The sequence below is a fragment of the Ruditapes philippinarum genome, unplaced genomic scaffold, assembly GCF_026571515.1.
Source record: "Ruditapes philippinarum isolate M1 unplaced genomic scaffold, ASM2657151v2 ctg6649_1_1_1_1, whole genome shotgun sequence".
Taxonomy (NCBI): Eukaryota; Metazoa; Mollusca; class Bivalvia; order Venerida; family Veneridae; genus Ruditapes; species Ruditapes philippinarum.
In genome coordinates, this window is record NW_026852807.1 from 15,070 (window position 1) to 30,287 (window position 15,218).

Here is a 15,218-nt window from a genome sequence, read left to right on the forward strand (position 1 = left end):
TTGCATTTAGGAACGCATTCACTGAGAGCAAGCGGTGCTACCACCGCCGCTAACGCAGAAGGTATTTCAGATAGGTGTTTAAAGCGACATGGTCGTTGGAAATCTGATTTGGCCAAAGACGGTTATATAGATGATTCTTTAGAGAAAAAACTTTTTGTTACTAAACAGTTAAAATTGTAATTGTATGCTGTATTGTTTGAGAATAATTCGAATTTGAATATCCTCCCTCTAACATTTGTATAGGTTCTATCGTAAGCCTTGCCCATTGCAAAACTGTGTTTGTGTTTTGTGCTAAAATAAGGTTAAGACTTTTAAGTTCTGCGCGTTACGTAGTATAGCCGCAGAACGTATGTCTCAACGTTATGTCGCACATAAACTAGTGCGCGGATCACTGATGCGTATATCACGTGATCAGTGATTGGTCATGTGGTTTTAGGCGGTATAATGCTCGTGGAAATCAGTTCTACGCTCGGTTTCGATTGTGAAGGACAATTTTATTCAAATTCGAATATTGTATTTCAGCCAGTTGTTGCATATGGCTTTGTAATAAATATTTGTGATAAATCGGAAACATAAGACATTAAACAGATTTTATATAAAAATATATGTAACAGTCATACAATCATTTATGTTGATAAAATATTTGTAACAAGCTATATAGGTATACTGTAACTAACCCTGGTATGATAGGAACAGTTTTCCAGAGTCTTTTAACATTCCTTATAATGGGCTGATTGTTTAATCTCTGGTTTTTAACCTGACTTATCATATCTTGGTTCATATAGTTTGTAAGGATATTCACAAAATGATAATATACAAGTGAAATTGTTTATCTTTTTATATGTATACGGTTTGTCGTATCATAATGTATATTTGTATGTACGAAAACGAAGTTATACAATAATATGTACTTGTACACACTGCTCAAATAATAAACAATCGTAAGCCTTGCCCATTGCAAAACTGTGTTTGTGTTTTGTGCTAAATAAGGTTAAGACTTTAACATTCCTTTCGTAACAACTCCAACAAAAATAGAACTATTTGGAGCATATATTCAAAATTAGAACTCGATTTAAATATAATTAAAATTACAATATTTCCAATTAAGCTCCTGCATATCACATAACAAAAATCTTCGTTTCATTCTAATAGACATAAATCCATAGGCATTAATAAGTAAATATTTTGTAGATACAAAAACACGACGAAGAAGAGCTTGAGGCTGGACCTTTTGTGGTTAGCCCTCAGAAGTAAGTGTGTTCTCCTTTAGCATTAAATAAATAAAAGAGCCACACTTGTACCCGCTAATTAATGATTTATCATATTCAAACAATGGTTTAGTCAGTTAACGTACAGTATTGGTAAATGGTAACTTCGAGCATCACTGCTTTCCATGGCTTTTTCCGAACAAGTGAATTGTGTAGACAAAATAAATCAAATGTTACACGAACCTTCCCAGTTTTATCACAATGACATTGATATTTTTACAGAGTCAGAATCCAATCACATTCTCTCTTTTGCACTACGGAATTATTCAACTTATTTCACACACAATGATTGCCCCTTTTTCATTTTGTGAATGGAGAAGCAGGGACCGCTTATTTTACGAACACATGAGAAACACCATTGAATTCCTTGGTTTCGACATGTATCAAATTAATACCAGTTCCAATCTTTTCTTATTGGAGATGCAACTTATGCAGCAATGCAAGTCAAACGGAGAAAGTCAAACGGAGAAAGTTATTACAGACTAGGTCGTTGGAAATCAAATGCTTCACAAAACCATATCCGCATTCAAATTCTTAACGTACTTCACTTTCACATATGAAGAAACAATGTTATAAGAATATCCGTTGTGATTTCTTTTAGTCGGGGTCCTCAATAGGCTGCTTGTAGGTTCAGAAAATGTTGTTCAATTCGATGCATTTACTGTTAAGAACATTTAGGAACATTATCTTGCATATTTTATTTTCACATGTTGTACTATATATACTTTGTTTAACTGTCCATATTCTACATGTACAACTTCGCCATTTAAAATGAAATGACAATTTAACAGATATTTTGTATAGAATTAAATCAGCCTCTCATCTCGGACGAGATTCACAAAGTATTATCATAAAGCATATATCATATGCAAGCATACAGTGGATTACGTACTGTTATTCAAACTATTATCTAATATGACCACCACCATGCACATTTGCGCTAAAATGACCCCTATACCACTTACGTATATAATTAAACGTTCAATAAAATACTTACAGGTTATATCATCCTCCGATTTACAGGTTATATCATCCTCCGACTTACAGGTTATATCATCCTCCGACTTACAGATTATATCATCCTCCGATTTCTCAAGTTCGTCAACCAAAAAACCTAGATCAATTTCACGCAGACACGTCTTAAATTGGTTATATTTATCTTCTCGTAGTACATATTTGTCACACATTTGTTTAAAAATAAATGCGTTTTTGTCTGAGGTTTTTGTTAAGTCCTGCAAAAACATAAACAATTATACATGAAAGTTAAAAACATGTATGTGAAGTAAGCAATAATGAGTATTTTCCTATAAATGTGTGTAAATACAACATAGACCTTATAAATGAACCATAGCAATTAGTGATTATAAGACATATGACAGACATAGATTTATTTCAATCATATAAGGCTTATAAGCCCATGATGACATGATAATAGTATAATACAAGACAACGAACATGCACAGGTCGACATTACAAAACATAAATATGGATTACTTGGTAAATAAAAGATTTAATTCTTGTAATTTTCTAAAAGAGGACCTACACTTTCCATTATATCACAGTGAGCCCCTCCCCCTCTACTCTACTTTTTGTGACTCCATTCTGATCTCTTTTTTGTGCCCCCAATTTAGTGGCGGGCATTTAGATTTACCCTTGTTCGTCCGTACAAACCAGAGCTACATTATGGGGTTTGGTCTATTGTTCTCATAACAATAGATGTCTTTGATGTCATTCATTCCGTTTCTCTTGTGGGCTTATTTTCTGCATTGTGGGGTTAAAAAGAACAAAAGAAATAACAAAAGAAAACCCCATTTTGTAGCTCTGGTAAGAATGTCCGTCCATCCGTCCGAGCAAACATTTTGGGTTTAGGGGCTATATAACAGTAAAGAGAACAAAAGAGAACAATAGGTTCATTCCGTGATCAAAGGGTTGAGGGGCTAGTAGCCCTTAAGAAAAAAAAATAACAAAGAGAATAGCCCTTAAAGCCAAAATGTTGGAAAGTCCGTCCGTCCTTCCGTCCGTCCTTCCGTTCTCTTTTGTGTCGCACGTAACTCAAAAAGTATTTGACCTAGTGTCATGAAACTTTACAGGAATTTTGATCAGCATGTGTAGTTGTGCACCTGGGTATTTTCGTCTGGATATTTTTAGTATTTTTAGAGTTATTGCCGTTGACTCAGTAAACATTTTGCAATATCAACTTGTGTCGCATGTAACTCAAAAAGCATGCGACACAAGTTGAAAATTGCAAATTTTTACTAAGTCAAGGGCAATAACTCTAACAAAACATTACAAATTCACAAGTAAAACCCAAGGTTCAAAATTAAACATGCTGAGCAACATTCCTGTAAAGATTCACGAATCTAGGTCAAATACTTTTTAAGCTACGTGCGACACAAGTTGAAAATTGCAAATTTTTAGTAAGTCAAGGGCAAAACCTCTACAAGCACTATAAACATCTTCATTGAAATACCAAAGGGGCACAACTACACATGCTGAGTAACATTCATGTAAGGTTTCTCTAGGTGACTCTAGGTCAAATACTTTTTGAGCTAGTGCAACACAAGTTGAAAATTGCAAATTTTTAATAAGTCAAGGGCAATAACTCTACAAGTACTATAAACATCCACACGGAAATACCCAGGTGCACAACTACACATGCTGAGCAACAGTCCTGTAAAGTTTCATGACTCTAGGTCAAATTATGTTCATGCTACATGCGACACAAGTTGAAATTGCAAATTTTTACTAAGTCAAGGGCAATAACTCTATAAGTACTGAAAAACAACCATTTGAGAAAATTCAACCGTTAATCCTCAAGTAACGAGATCAGTAATATAATAATATCAGTATACTTAGACACTATGATAATATTAATGACTACATGAAATTGTTTCTAATAATGGTATGAACAAAATAATTCTAATTATAACAAACAATTAATTGATTGAATTTCTAAGTTTTCAAGCTTTTTCAACAAATATTATTAGGTTTCTCATATTTTTTTTATTTTCTGAATTTAATAATTCTAAAAATGTATACATATTTAGTCTGTTCCAAAACAAATTGTGTATATAAGTGTTTCTTAATTCTGTATATAATAAGCATTCAATAACAAAATAACATTCATCTTCAAGAGTATTGCATATGGAACATTTTCTATCGTTTAAGGGTATTCTGGTTGGTTTTATCCATCTACCAGCTTCTACTTGTAGTCTATAAGAGGACACTCTCAAACGTGTTAAGGACTGAACAAACGATTTGCAGTAAAACAATCAAGATATGGTTGGACAAGAATATCTTATCATTACATACACCTTGATATAACAATACATCAACAAAACCTAGTGAACATAACAAATCTTTAAACATGGAACACCAATTTCGCCTATTTTCATGCTGTTCAAAATCATCTTTTAACAAAGAGTAAATAATGAAGACATAACGTGTTTGTTCCCAAACCAACATTTAATAATATTTAGAAAAACTCAGTTTTAAAATATACACGACCTAATTCCCCATTAATAAAGTCATTTTGTTTTAACACCAAACTATTTTCTTACAAAATTATAAATGCATCCTTTCAATTGATAAATAATTTACAAATCCACACATTTTGCTGCAATTATTTAAAATCGGAGACACGAGTTAATCAAGTAATTCTAATTTATGTTTGGTTGTAAATAGGTAAATTTGTATAAATATTTATTGAGCTTAAATACTTCGTTTTTTCTGGTCCTTTGGGATCATTGATGACATCACTATTAATTGCTAGGGGGCATGAGGGATGTTGCACTTATTCATTATGCCTAATGTACAGACTCAATCAAACCGAATCTGCAATTTTCACGTAATTTTGTTGTGATTAATGCTTCCAAGGGATCACTTTGTTTTCAGATTTTTATACTTCACAACAGCAGGTGTCAAGTGCTGTGTGGCTGCTGAAAAAAAGTTGCAGCGTATTTCACTTAAGTTTTTTTTGTATTTCTGGTCCTTGGTGATCATTGATGCCAGCACTATTAAGTGTTGAGGATTGAGTACCGCTCAAGCCGGTGATACGGGGTGTCAGGGATGTTGCACTTATTCATTATCCCTGATGTACAGACTCAATCAAAGCGAGTATGCAATTTTCACATAATTTTGTTTTGATTAGTGCTTCCAAAGGATCACTTTGTTTGAAGATTTTGGCCTGATATAGTATTGTTGGTGGTACGTGATAAACCCTGTGAAAACAACACCTCAATAACAAAAAAGTGTTCACAATCTGAATAGACTGTCCATTGTATAAAAATTCTAAAATTTCGTGACAAATTTCCACCTTTTTTACAAATTTTTGTTTTAGAAACATTGACCTTCATTTTCCACAGCTCACAATACTTGTGTAATAATTCAATACTTTAGTGAGTTCTTCAGGAGAATTTGCGAATATAACAATATCGCCTGCTATAGTAAAAATATATTTTTAAACATGTCTACATCTAAGCCAGTCATATTACCATGTATAAAAATTTCATCAAGTTTATTTATGATTATAGAAAATAAGAAAGGAGATAAACATTATCCTTGCCTTACTCCTAGTTAATAATGAGTGCTACAATGCTTAACTCTTGATTTTACAGACTCATAAATGGACATTACAATATCAAAATCTTTCGACGTAAACAAAGTTTTATAAATTTGTACCTTGGATTATCTCAAATGGTTTACTAAAATCTAGTATAAAGTTACTTCCCTAGATTAAATTAGTGTCACAATATTTCATTTATTCATATATATTTTCTACTGTACTCATCTTTAATCTACACCCTTCTTGTTATTCTATATAAACGTTGTAATGTTCTGATCTAAAATTTAACTAATTATTTATTAAAGGGATGAAAAGTTTAACTAAACAGCTGAAAAATGTGATACAACGATAATGCTCAATGTTATTAATGAAGAGGAATTTCAAAACCTTCTAACCACCTAACCGGAAAATAACCAATATCATATATTTTATTAAATAACTAATAGTACAGATAAAATATCTTTACCTTGTACAAAAGTTCATTCAGCCTGCTTGCTTATAAAAATCTAAAAGCAACCTGCCATTATCTTTCACATGCCCTTAAACTTGTGAAAACCGATCTAAATAAGTATCTGTCTAGTAATCGTTTGGTAAAATATCACTATTAAAGGCATTATAAGTATCATGAAAGTAACGACGTTCGGGCATTGACATCATTTGAAAAAAATTCTACATAAGTAACAGGGTGATCAGAATCTAACTGTCAAGAAAGTTATCATCTATTGTGGATTGTCTACTACTCTTGTCGGATATTTCATAACACAGACAAATACACATGTCTTTGTCCATTGAAAGTTTATTGCATGAAATCTTTATCCATATTATATCATCTCGATCTTGGGATGTGAAGTGTCGCCTCATGATAGCCTTTTGCATGTTGCAGTTACTGTGAAGCAAGAAACGCAATTTCCTTCACAGAGCAAAAAGCATTTCTTTATTCAAGGACCATAACCAGTGTAATATGCATAAGAAATTGAGCTACCAATCAAATCTGTAAAAATGATTTACTGAAATTGGTATAAAAGGAGTAGTCCAGACAAACTTAATTAATACCTTTTTATTCAAGGGCCATAATTCGACCAGAAGTCATTAAACTGTAAAACCCGTACTTTAGCTACCGGTCAATCCTGTAAAGATTCAATGAAATTACATGACTGGGACATTTCTAAAACAAGAATTTGTAGTTATATCAGCTGTTAGCTATATTTTATACATATAAATATTGCGCATGATCAGTAATATATCTAACCAGTCCCGATAAAAGGTATTTTAGGAGAGAATAAATTGTACAGTATACACGAGTTTGTGTTATATCACTATTTTGTGAACTCTTTTGATTATTTTAACTCCCAACATCAAAACATAAATGGTACGTGAGAAAGATCTAAGATTCGCACATTGATGTTTTTCACAAATTTCTTAATTGCCTTTATCATGCAACTGCTATCGCAATAGCTTTGTAACACTTGCGTGATAACTTTTCTACACACTTGTTACTATAGATAGTAACAAATTTGACTATGATTTTGACTGATTATGAATGTCACGTGACCGATTATGAGTAAGCGGCCCGGGGCCTAAAATATTATAATCCTAATCGGCCCAAATCCTTAAAAAGTCACAATGACATCACATTTGACGTCTTCAAAGCAGGTAGCTTTGAAGTTAAATTATGTTTTAGCGCGGACCGTTTATCTCTGATTTGATCCAGCACAGTCTTTTAAAATGTAACATTTAAGTCAATTTTAAGAAATTCCTTCAAGAGCTTGAAGATTTATAAAGTAGACACAAAATTGTCTGACATTTGACTTTTAGCTGGCACGGCGACGGCATTGGTGCTGCAGTTCGCATTTTAAGGTGATAATTACTGGCTTGAGTTGGGGGATGCATTATTGAATCTTGTTTTTTTTTGTGTTTTTAGGTAGTTAACATTTGAAGCTAAGACATTTTTGTCACCTTGTCATCATTCTGAACATTGACGGTCTTAACGTTGTCAGTCAATGTTCAATTTCATATTTCAACAACACTGTGCCAAAAAAGTATGTTGACTTAAAAGATGGCCCACTTGAGATCCAATGCTGAAAACGTCATATTTACCTTATTACAGAATAAAGTCACTGTGTATCTTCGTTCATGGTCATCCATAGTAAAATTTGATCTCAATCAATAATTTTGCAAGAAATCAAATTTAGTGAAAAGGTGGCCATAATATTTCAAACTGTAGATTTTATTGTTTAAATGTTATTTTGCAATCATTTCTATCTAAGGTCTGAGCTCCATTCCTTACAAAAAACTGGGCAAAAAAAAAGAAATAATTTGTGCAATAACTTAAAAAGTTAAAATTAGGCAGAGGAAAATATCAATAAAAACAATATAAAGTTTTATTCCACACACAAATCTCAATGTGATCTGAATTTGTATAGAATGCAAAGAAATGTAAAAAGATGCTAAATTCTCAGACTAATTACCAAACAGCTCCACAAAAGATACCAATTAACACGGTTATATTTTAGCCTAGGAAGTTATAGATATAACTTTTGCAGTGAACTACCAGGCATTGCTTTTAAGAAGTAGATTTTGAAGTTAGTTTACTTAACAATACATGTACATGCATGTGTAAAACATTCCCTAAATAGTAGAACATTTAGAACCAGGGCATGATTATATGATAAATATCAAAGAGGTCAATTTTGCAATGCTACAGACGAACACATCAAAACACAGTAGTTTCAAAAAGTAACACTTGTTTTTTTTTCCTTTGTAAGCTTTTGTATCGGTTATCAAGTGGCACAAGAACAAATTGTCAAATTTTCAATTCCGAGATATGATTTATATCTTTTGAAGAAGAGCACAAGGTATGTTACATATGAAATAAATTTCTAATCTCTAATTATTGAAGCCTGATGTGGAGACTTTTAAATCTGTTTTAAAGTTCTGTTGCTTTAAAACTTGATTAACAAGGCCACGTCATTTACATACTTTTTAGCTACAAACAGGACAAATGTGGCTAAGGGTAGTACGCTTTCTGTTTTTGTCTGAAAATTAACAATATTACTAACGTTCTTAATTATTGTGTAGATTGTTCTCTATTTGTAGATGGTTTTCTTATATGCTTTTGATCATAAAGTATGCAATATTGAACAATATAACGCCAGATGAAATTTAAAAATGATTTTAAATTTTAAAACTCAATGTATTCATTTTTGCCGATTCAGAGACCCCCTTTCTATCTTCGTCGGACAAAAGCTGTCTCTTTAGTATGCAATTAGCGTATCATTAAATGATACGTCATTTTCTTAACAAAAGAAAGAAATTGATAACTAACCCAAATTATATCCTTCATTATGTCCAGAAGATATTCCTTAGTAGAATTTCAAATACTCAGAAGCTAACATTAGTTTTCCAATTTAAAGAAAGTCTCATTTGCCTTATTCTTTTAAAGAACTTTTTATTTTTAAATCAATTTTAAAGAGGAACAATTATAGCGAAAAGGCGCAGTTCTCTTGTTTGAAAAACCATTTTATACCTTGACTTAAACTACCTTAAATGCACCTATGTTATCTGCTGAAATAAAAGTCCTGTAGTTCTATGATTAAGAAACTCGTTTTGCGATTTAACGTTATTCCAAAAAGCAAGACAGTCAAATTTTGTTGGAAGTCAAGCATGAATAAGAGGAAAGTAGATGGTCTGCCATAAAAATCCCTACATTATCAACTAGTGGTTTTAACGTTATTGATATTGACTTTAAACGTTCAAGAAATTAATTTATTTATCTGAATGGGAATTCAAACTGTGACTTCATGATATCAACCCCTGTCTTGATATATCCCAATCTCTTTTTTCTTAACCGTCATGATCTGTTTGTCTTAGATGCAGAATTGGACATATTAGATTTCTAACAAAAGGGCCATGATAGCCCTGAAATCGCTCAACTGATTATAAAAAAACTCTCCACAATTAGGAATAAGTTATATTGTAAACAAACTACAAACAAAGCAGATATAAAATCTAAATCTAAAACTGATATCACAAAGTTCATATTTGTATCTGAATTAGTGCATGTGTTAAACATTACTGGTTTCTCTATGGGTAAACAACAGTTCCAAAGATGTTTACAGAAAATCAATGACCCAATGGGAACCAATTTGACCCAGAGGCTTTTATTTGAACCAAACTTGGTAGACACCCATTAAAAGATGTTAATATCTAAGTTCTTGCTTTTTTTTAAGAAGATTTTTTTAAGTCTTTAGTTTATACATATAAAGAAAATCAATGACCACCGGGGCGGAGCCAAATTAGACCCAAGGGCTTTTATTTGAACAAACTTGGTAGACACCACATCGAAGATGTTTCATGTCAAATATAGCTTTATAGCTTAAGCCTTTTGTTCTTTTTAAACAAGATTTATGTTTTGTTTTTTGATTTCTATATACATTTAAGGAAAATCAATACCCCCTGTGGCGGGACGAACTTTGACTCAAGGGCAGGGTTCTGAATGGAATTTCGCTGGACGAAAAGCAATCACAAAAGCTCACCATGTCACGTTGTGAATGGTGAGATAACAAGTGATGATGCTCCATTTTGTAACGAATACTTTACTGTCAAATATTTCTTCTTGAATGCTATAAAATGTTCGTGATAGATCTTATCGAGTCACTTCTTATTATTTGCCCCAGTTTAATCTTAAAATCTGGAAACAGTGTGATCCCTCGGAAGCATTAATCTCAACAAAATTACTTGAAAATTATAGACTCGGTCGACTTCTTAAAGGAAGAGATTCTTCCATTCTAAAGTTAACTATATTGAACCATAATATTTATAGTCTACGTATTAAAGTGTTCGACGCAGAATTACCCAGTAATGGGTCAGTGTTGCCGTTAATCGAAACAAACAAACAAAAATACCTTTAGTTGACATCCACTGCAGGCTGCGACATATCTAAGGCTTTAGTACATTTCAATTCTTTGTTTATTTAGAGTAGCCTATTTAAGTTTCAAAAGATGATTTCCGTTTTAGCTTTAGTAATGTTATATAGAAAAGATAATTTCAATTTCTCATCATATGCAAGTCCATATATCGTTAGTGATCCAGTTGACAACAAAACTTTGCCCCCTGTACTATATTTCTTAATAACCTCTTGAGAAGGGCCCCGAGGTCATGCTCAACAAAGTATCTAAGCTCGATGCTTTATAGTTAATCAGGCGAAAAAATCATTCTCAGATTCACAGACAAATCGCAATGGTGAGAATTTGAGCTAAAACAATATTTTACCTTTTTTATTCAACATTTTATGCAAATATTGTGGATATTATCAATAGGATTTAAGTTGCACTTACCTCTAAATCTTTTAAGTCGATTTCATTAAACACACATTTCTCTCGCAGTTTATCTATTAGAAATTTAGGTTTCATTTCCTTTTTCAGAATACCAACATTTCTATTCAATGCTATGCGACCAACATCTGAAGAAATGACAGAATAATTTGCAACGGATGATAAATGAAAGGGTCATCAGGACTTTATATCACTTACTTCATTTTCTGGAAAGCATAACTTTACGGTTTCAAGTAGATCAATGTATGACAATATTTAACTTAGATGAATATGTGTGATTGTGAATTTAGTATTTTAATTCGCAGGCAAAATTAATAAAAGTTTAGGTCTGGATTAGTTGTCTCGAAAAATTCTCTCGTATCATAAGGTTGAGTCCAAACTTAGGAAATTGTTACGATATAAATAGACGTCCTTATTTTATTGTCTCACATGAAGCTCAAATATGTAATTTTTACAAACAGTTCATTTTTGGCACCTACGTATAAGTGAAAGTTAAAATTAGGCCAGTGATACATTGATTTGTACTCTAAGACTTCGGGCTCTTTTACAATGATATTTTCTCTAGTATCGAGGAAAAAGCGTTGAAAATATCTACATTGGATCATTACGTTATACATAATGATATAATGTACTATATTCCATTGTATGAAATTGTATTGCTTTGTATATGTTGTTTTGGGCAAGAGGCCTTGAATCAATAAACTCATTGACATTGGATCAGTAACAAGCACTTATCATAGTATTGGAAGCAATCCATAAGACCCCCACCGGTAAGAACCCCAGTAACATTCTAAAGGGTCATTATATTAATGAATGAAACGAATGAACTAAAATCTTTTTAGTTTTTAGTTTGTATCGTAAAACTGCGTTAAGTGTCCCTGCATAGTAAGGAAATAATGTTTCTACAACAGATAGTCAAAAGATGAATTTTTCACAGGATGAATATGTATAATTAATTTTTAAACTTTTCTTTATTTCAAGTAAATTTGTTGCAAAGTTCCACATCCTTTAAAAGTGATCTCAGGAAACAATTTTAGGGCCGGACAGACGGACTGAAAGACACTCCGAAGGGAAATATTTAAACATCCCTGGTTGTAATTGTAATGTAACATTTTTAAAAAATTCTTGAAGAGGAGATTACTCTTGAAATAAAGATCCACGACTTATGAACATTGTCATACATGATGTGAGTGTAACAAAGCAGAAATATCTTAAGTTTAAAGAAGATTCCATTTATAGTAACAAAAAAATAAAATAAAATATATAAATAAAAAATAAAAATAATATTCAAATAGATTTAAAATTCAAAATGAAAATACTCATAAAAACCCGTGACTTAGATGTAGGTCCTGATATTGAATGTATATTTTGAATTTAAAGTAAATCCACGAAGAAACAAGAATTTGTAACAGAGTTACCAACGACCCCCTCCTCGGGGAAGTTTTATATGAAGCATAAAATTGTGCTATTTCAAAAGATTTAGGTATGGCTCTCAGGACTTTCATTCCAAAGTTATAATCGATGCTAGATCTGCAAATGCAATGATATTTTTTTGAAGAATTAAATGAAACACGGAATTTAAAAATCTATCATGTTAAGCTTTGAGCTCCAAGTGTGACCTTGACCTTGGAGGTAGGGGTGCAGGTGTTGTGCATGACATATCGTCTTATTATTGTAACTATGTGTGCCAAGGATTTTCAAAATCCCTTGAACTATGAAGAAGTTATAGTTCAGACACAAAATAATACCCTAATACAGACTATGCAAATCTTTGACCTCTAACTGTGTGACCTTGGAGGTAGGGACCCATGTTTTGCACCTGGCATATCGTCTTTATATTGTGATTATTTGTGCAAAGTATTTTTTAAAATCCCTTGATCTATGAAAAAAGTATGGACTGGGCACAAAATATACCCTATGATAGACTATGTAAATCTTTGACCTCTAGTTGTGACCTTGACCTTAGAGGTAGGGACACGGGTGTTACGCATGACATTTCATCTTATCATTGTGACTATTTGTGCCAAGTATTTTCAAAATCCCTTGATCCATGAAGAAGTTATATACGGGTACGGTACAGTTATATGACCTTGACCTTGGAGGTAGGATTTCCGGTGTTGTTCTTGACATATCCTCTTATTATTGTGACAGTTGGTGCCAAGTCATTTCAAAACCCGAAGAAGCTCTAAATTTGACACAAAGTATACCCTAAAACAGATTATGTTAATTCTTGACCTCTAAGAGTGACCTTAAACTTGGAGGTTTGGATGCAGGTGATGCGTATGACACATCCTCTTATTATAGTGACTATTTGTGGCAAATATTTACAAAATCCTTTGATCTATGAAACAGTTATAGACCGGACACAAAATATACTCTATATAAGACTATGTTGATCTTTGACCTCAAAGTGTGACCTTGGAGGTGATGACAATGACAATGACAATGACAAAAGATTTATTTGATTTTGGCCTCCGGCCCATATCAACAAAACATATACATTACAAGCATGACATGATGTAGTGCCAGTGTACTATATAGATCAAATACAATTTATAACTACTAGTACAAATGTATATGAAGCGACAGAAATAAACTTTTTTAACATAAATGTATAGTATTTACCCACCAGAATGTGTAGATACATAAATAATTACATATTTAAACAATATCATTTATCATAGTATTTACCCACCAGAATGTGAACATACATAAATAAATACATATTTAAACAATATCATTTAGCATAGTATTTACCCACCAGAATGTGAACATACATAAATACATATTTAAACAATATCATTTATCATAGTATTTACCCACCAGAATGTGAACATACATAAATAAATACATATTTAAACAATATCATTTAGCATCATTTTACGTTCTTGAAAAGCACAATATGCAAACACAGCCAATCTCATTATAATATCTACATTTTTCGATGACATCGAAATATTGAACTTATTAATATTAGGGGACAGATAGAATTTAGATGGGATATATTTCTCTCTAAAAGAGGTTAATTTGGGACATTTTAAAACAAAATGAAATTCAGTTTCAATTTAAGTATTACAAAGTTTGCATATTCTTTGATTTCTTTCAGTGTTGGAATACCTCCCTCTTTCTATTTCTAAGTCATGTGAAGAGGTCCTTAATTTACCCAATGCATTTCTAAATTTTTTAATTGTTACACAATCCAAATATATTTCATGTTCAAAAGTTAACTTATAATTTGCATGCAATGACAGTTTAGAACTATTTCCCACATCAGAATGCCAAGTTTGAAGATACTGATCCTTAAGTCTAAGAGTAAATTGATGAAGGAATAACTTTTCATTAGGTACACTCTGATCAAACCAAATTTGCCCAAATCCATTTCTCATAAGTAAATTTTTAACATATGTAACCCAATTATTTTGTCCATAGTTATCAAAACATTTCATAATATTGTATGCTTTTTTTACATATCTTTGTTCATCCATTTTTAAGATTCTACACCAATATTTAATAACTCTTTTAGCAGTTGTAATAAACATTGGATATCTGCCACAATCCCCCAAAATAGCTATATTAATTGTTTTTTTGACTAAGGCACATATATCTTTTACATGCATAATTTTGAATGGAATCAGTGAATTTTTGCTCACTAGTACCCCAAATCTCGCTCCCATATAACAAAATTGGACTGATTTTTGTATCAAATATTTCGAAAAATACATGTTTTGGAAGTTGTCCATACTCATACAATTTATTTAGAATAGATATAAGAACTCGTTTAGCTTTGATACTTTGGTCCTGTGCCATATAAGGAAAAGACAGTTTGCTTGTGAAAGTGTTGCCTACATATGAAAACTTTGATACAGTCTCTAATCTATTATCATCAAAAAACACTTTTCATGCATACTTAGTTTCCCCCCCCCCTTTTTAAAAACCATAACCTTAGTTTTGCTAGGATTAACTTTGACAAAGTGTTGATCACAAAATTGTTTTAACAAATCAAGCAATTTCTGGAGTCCATTAACAGTGTCTGAAGTCAGAGCTAAATCATCT

General features: G+C 32.1%; 1 protein-coding gene across 1 annotated transcript in view; it reads right to left on the reverse strand.

Annotated features, from left to right (window-relative positions):
* Nucleotides 1-2,265: 2,265 nt before the first annotated feature.
* LOC132724925 (uncharacterized) overlaps nucleotides 2,266-15,218 on the reverse strand; it is a gene marked incomplete at its 3' end in the record, with an annotated part of 29,422 nt that continues 16,469 nt past the window's right edge. The window contains exons 7-8 of the mRNA XM_060709916.1: nucleotides 11,169-11,293; nucleotides 2,266-2,500 (exon numbers count right to left, since the gene is read on the reverse strand). Coding sequence (XP_060565899.1) covers nucleotides 2,266-2,500; nucleotides 11,169-11,293 — 360 coding nt within the window. The remainder of the gene's footprint in view (nucleotides 2,501-11,168; nucleotides 11,294-15,218) is intronic.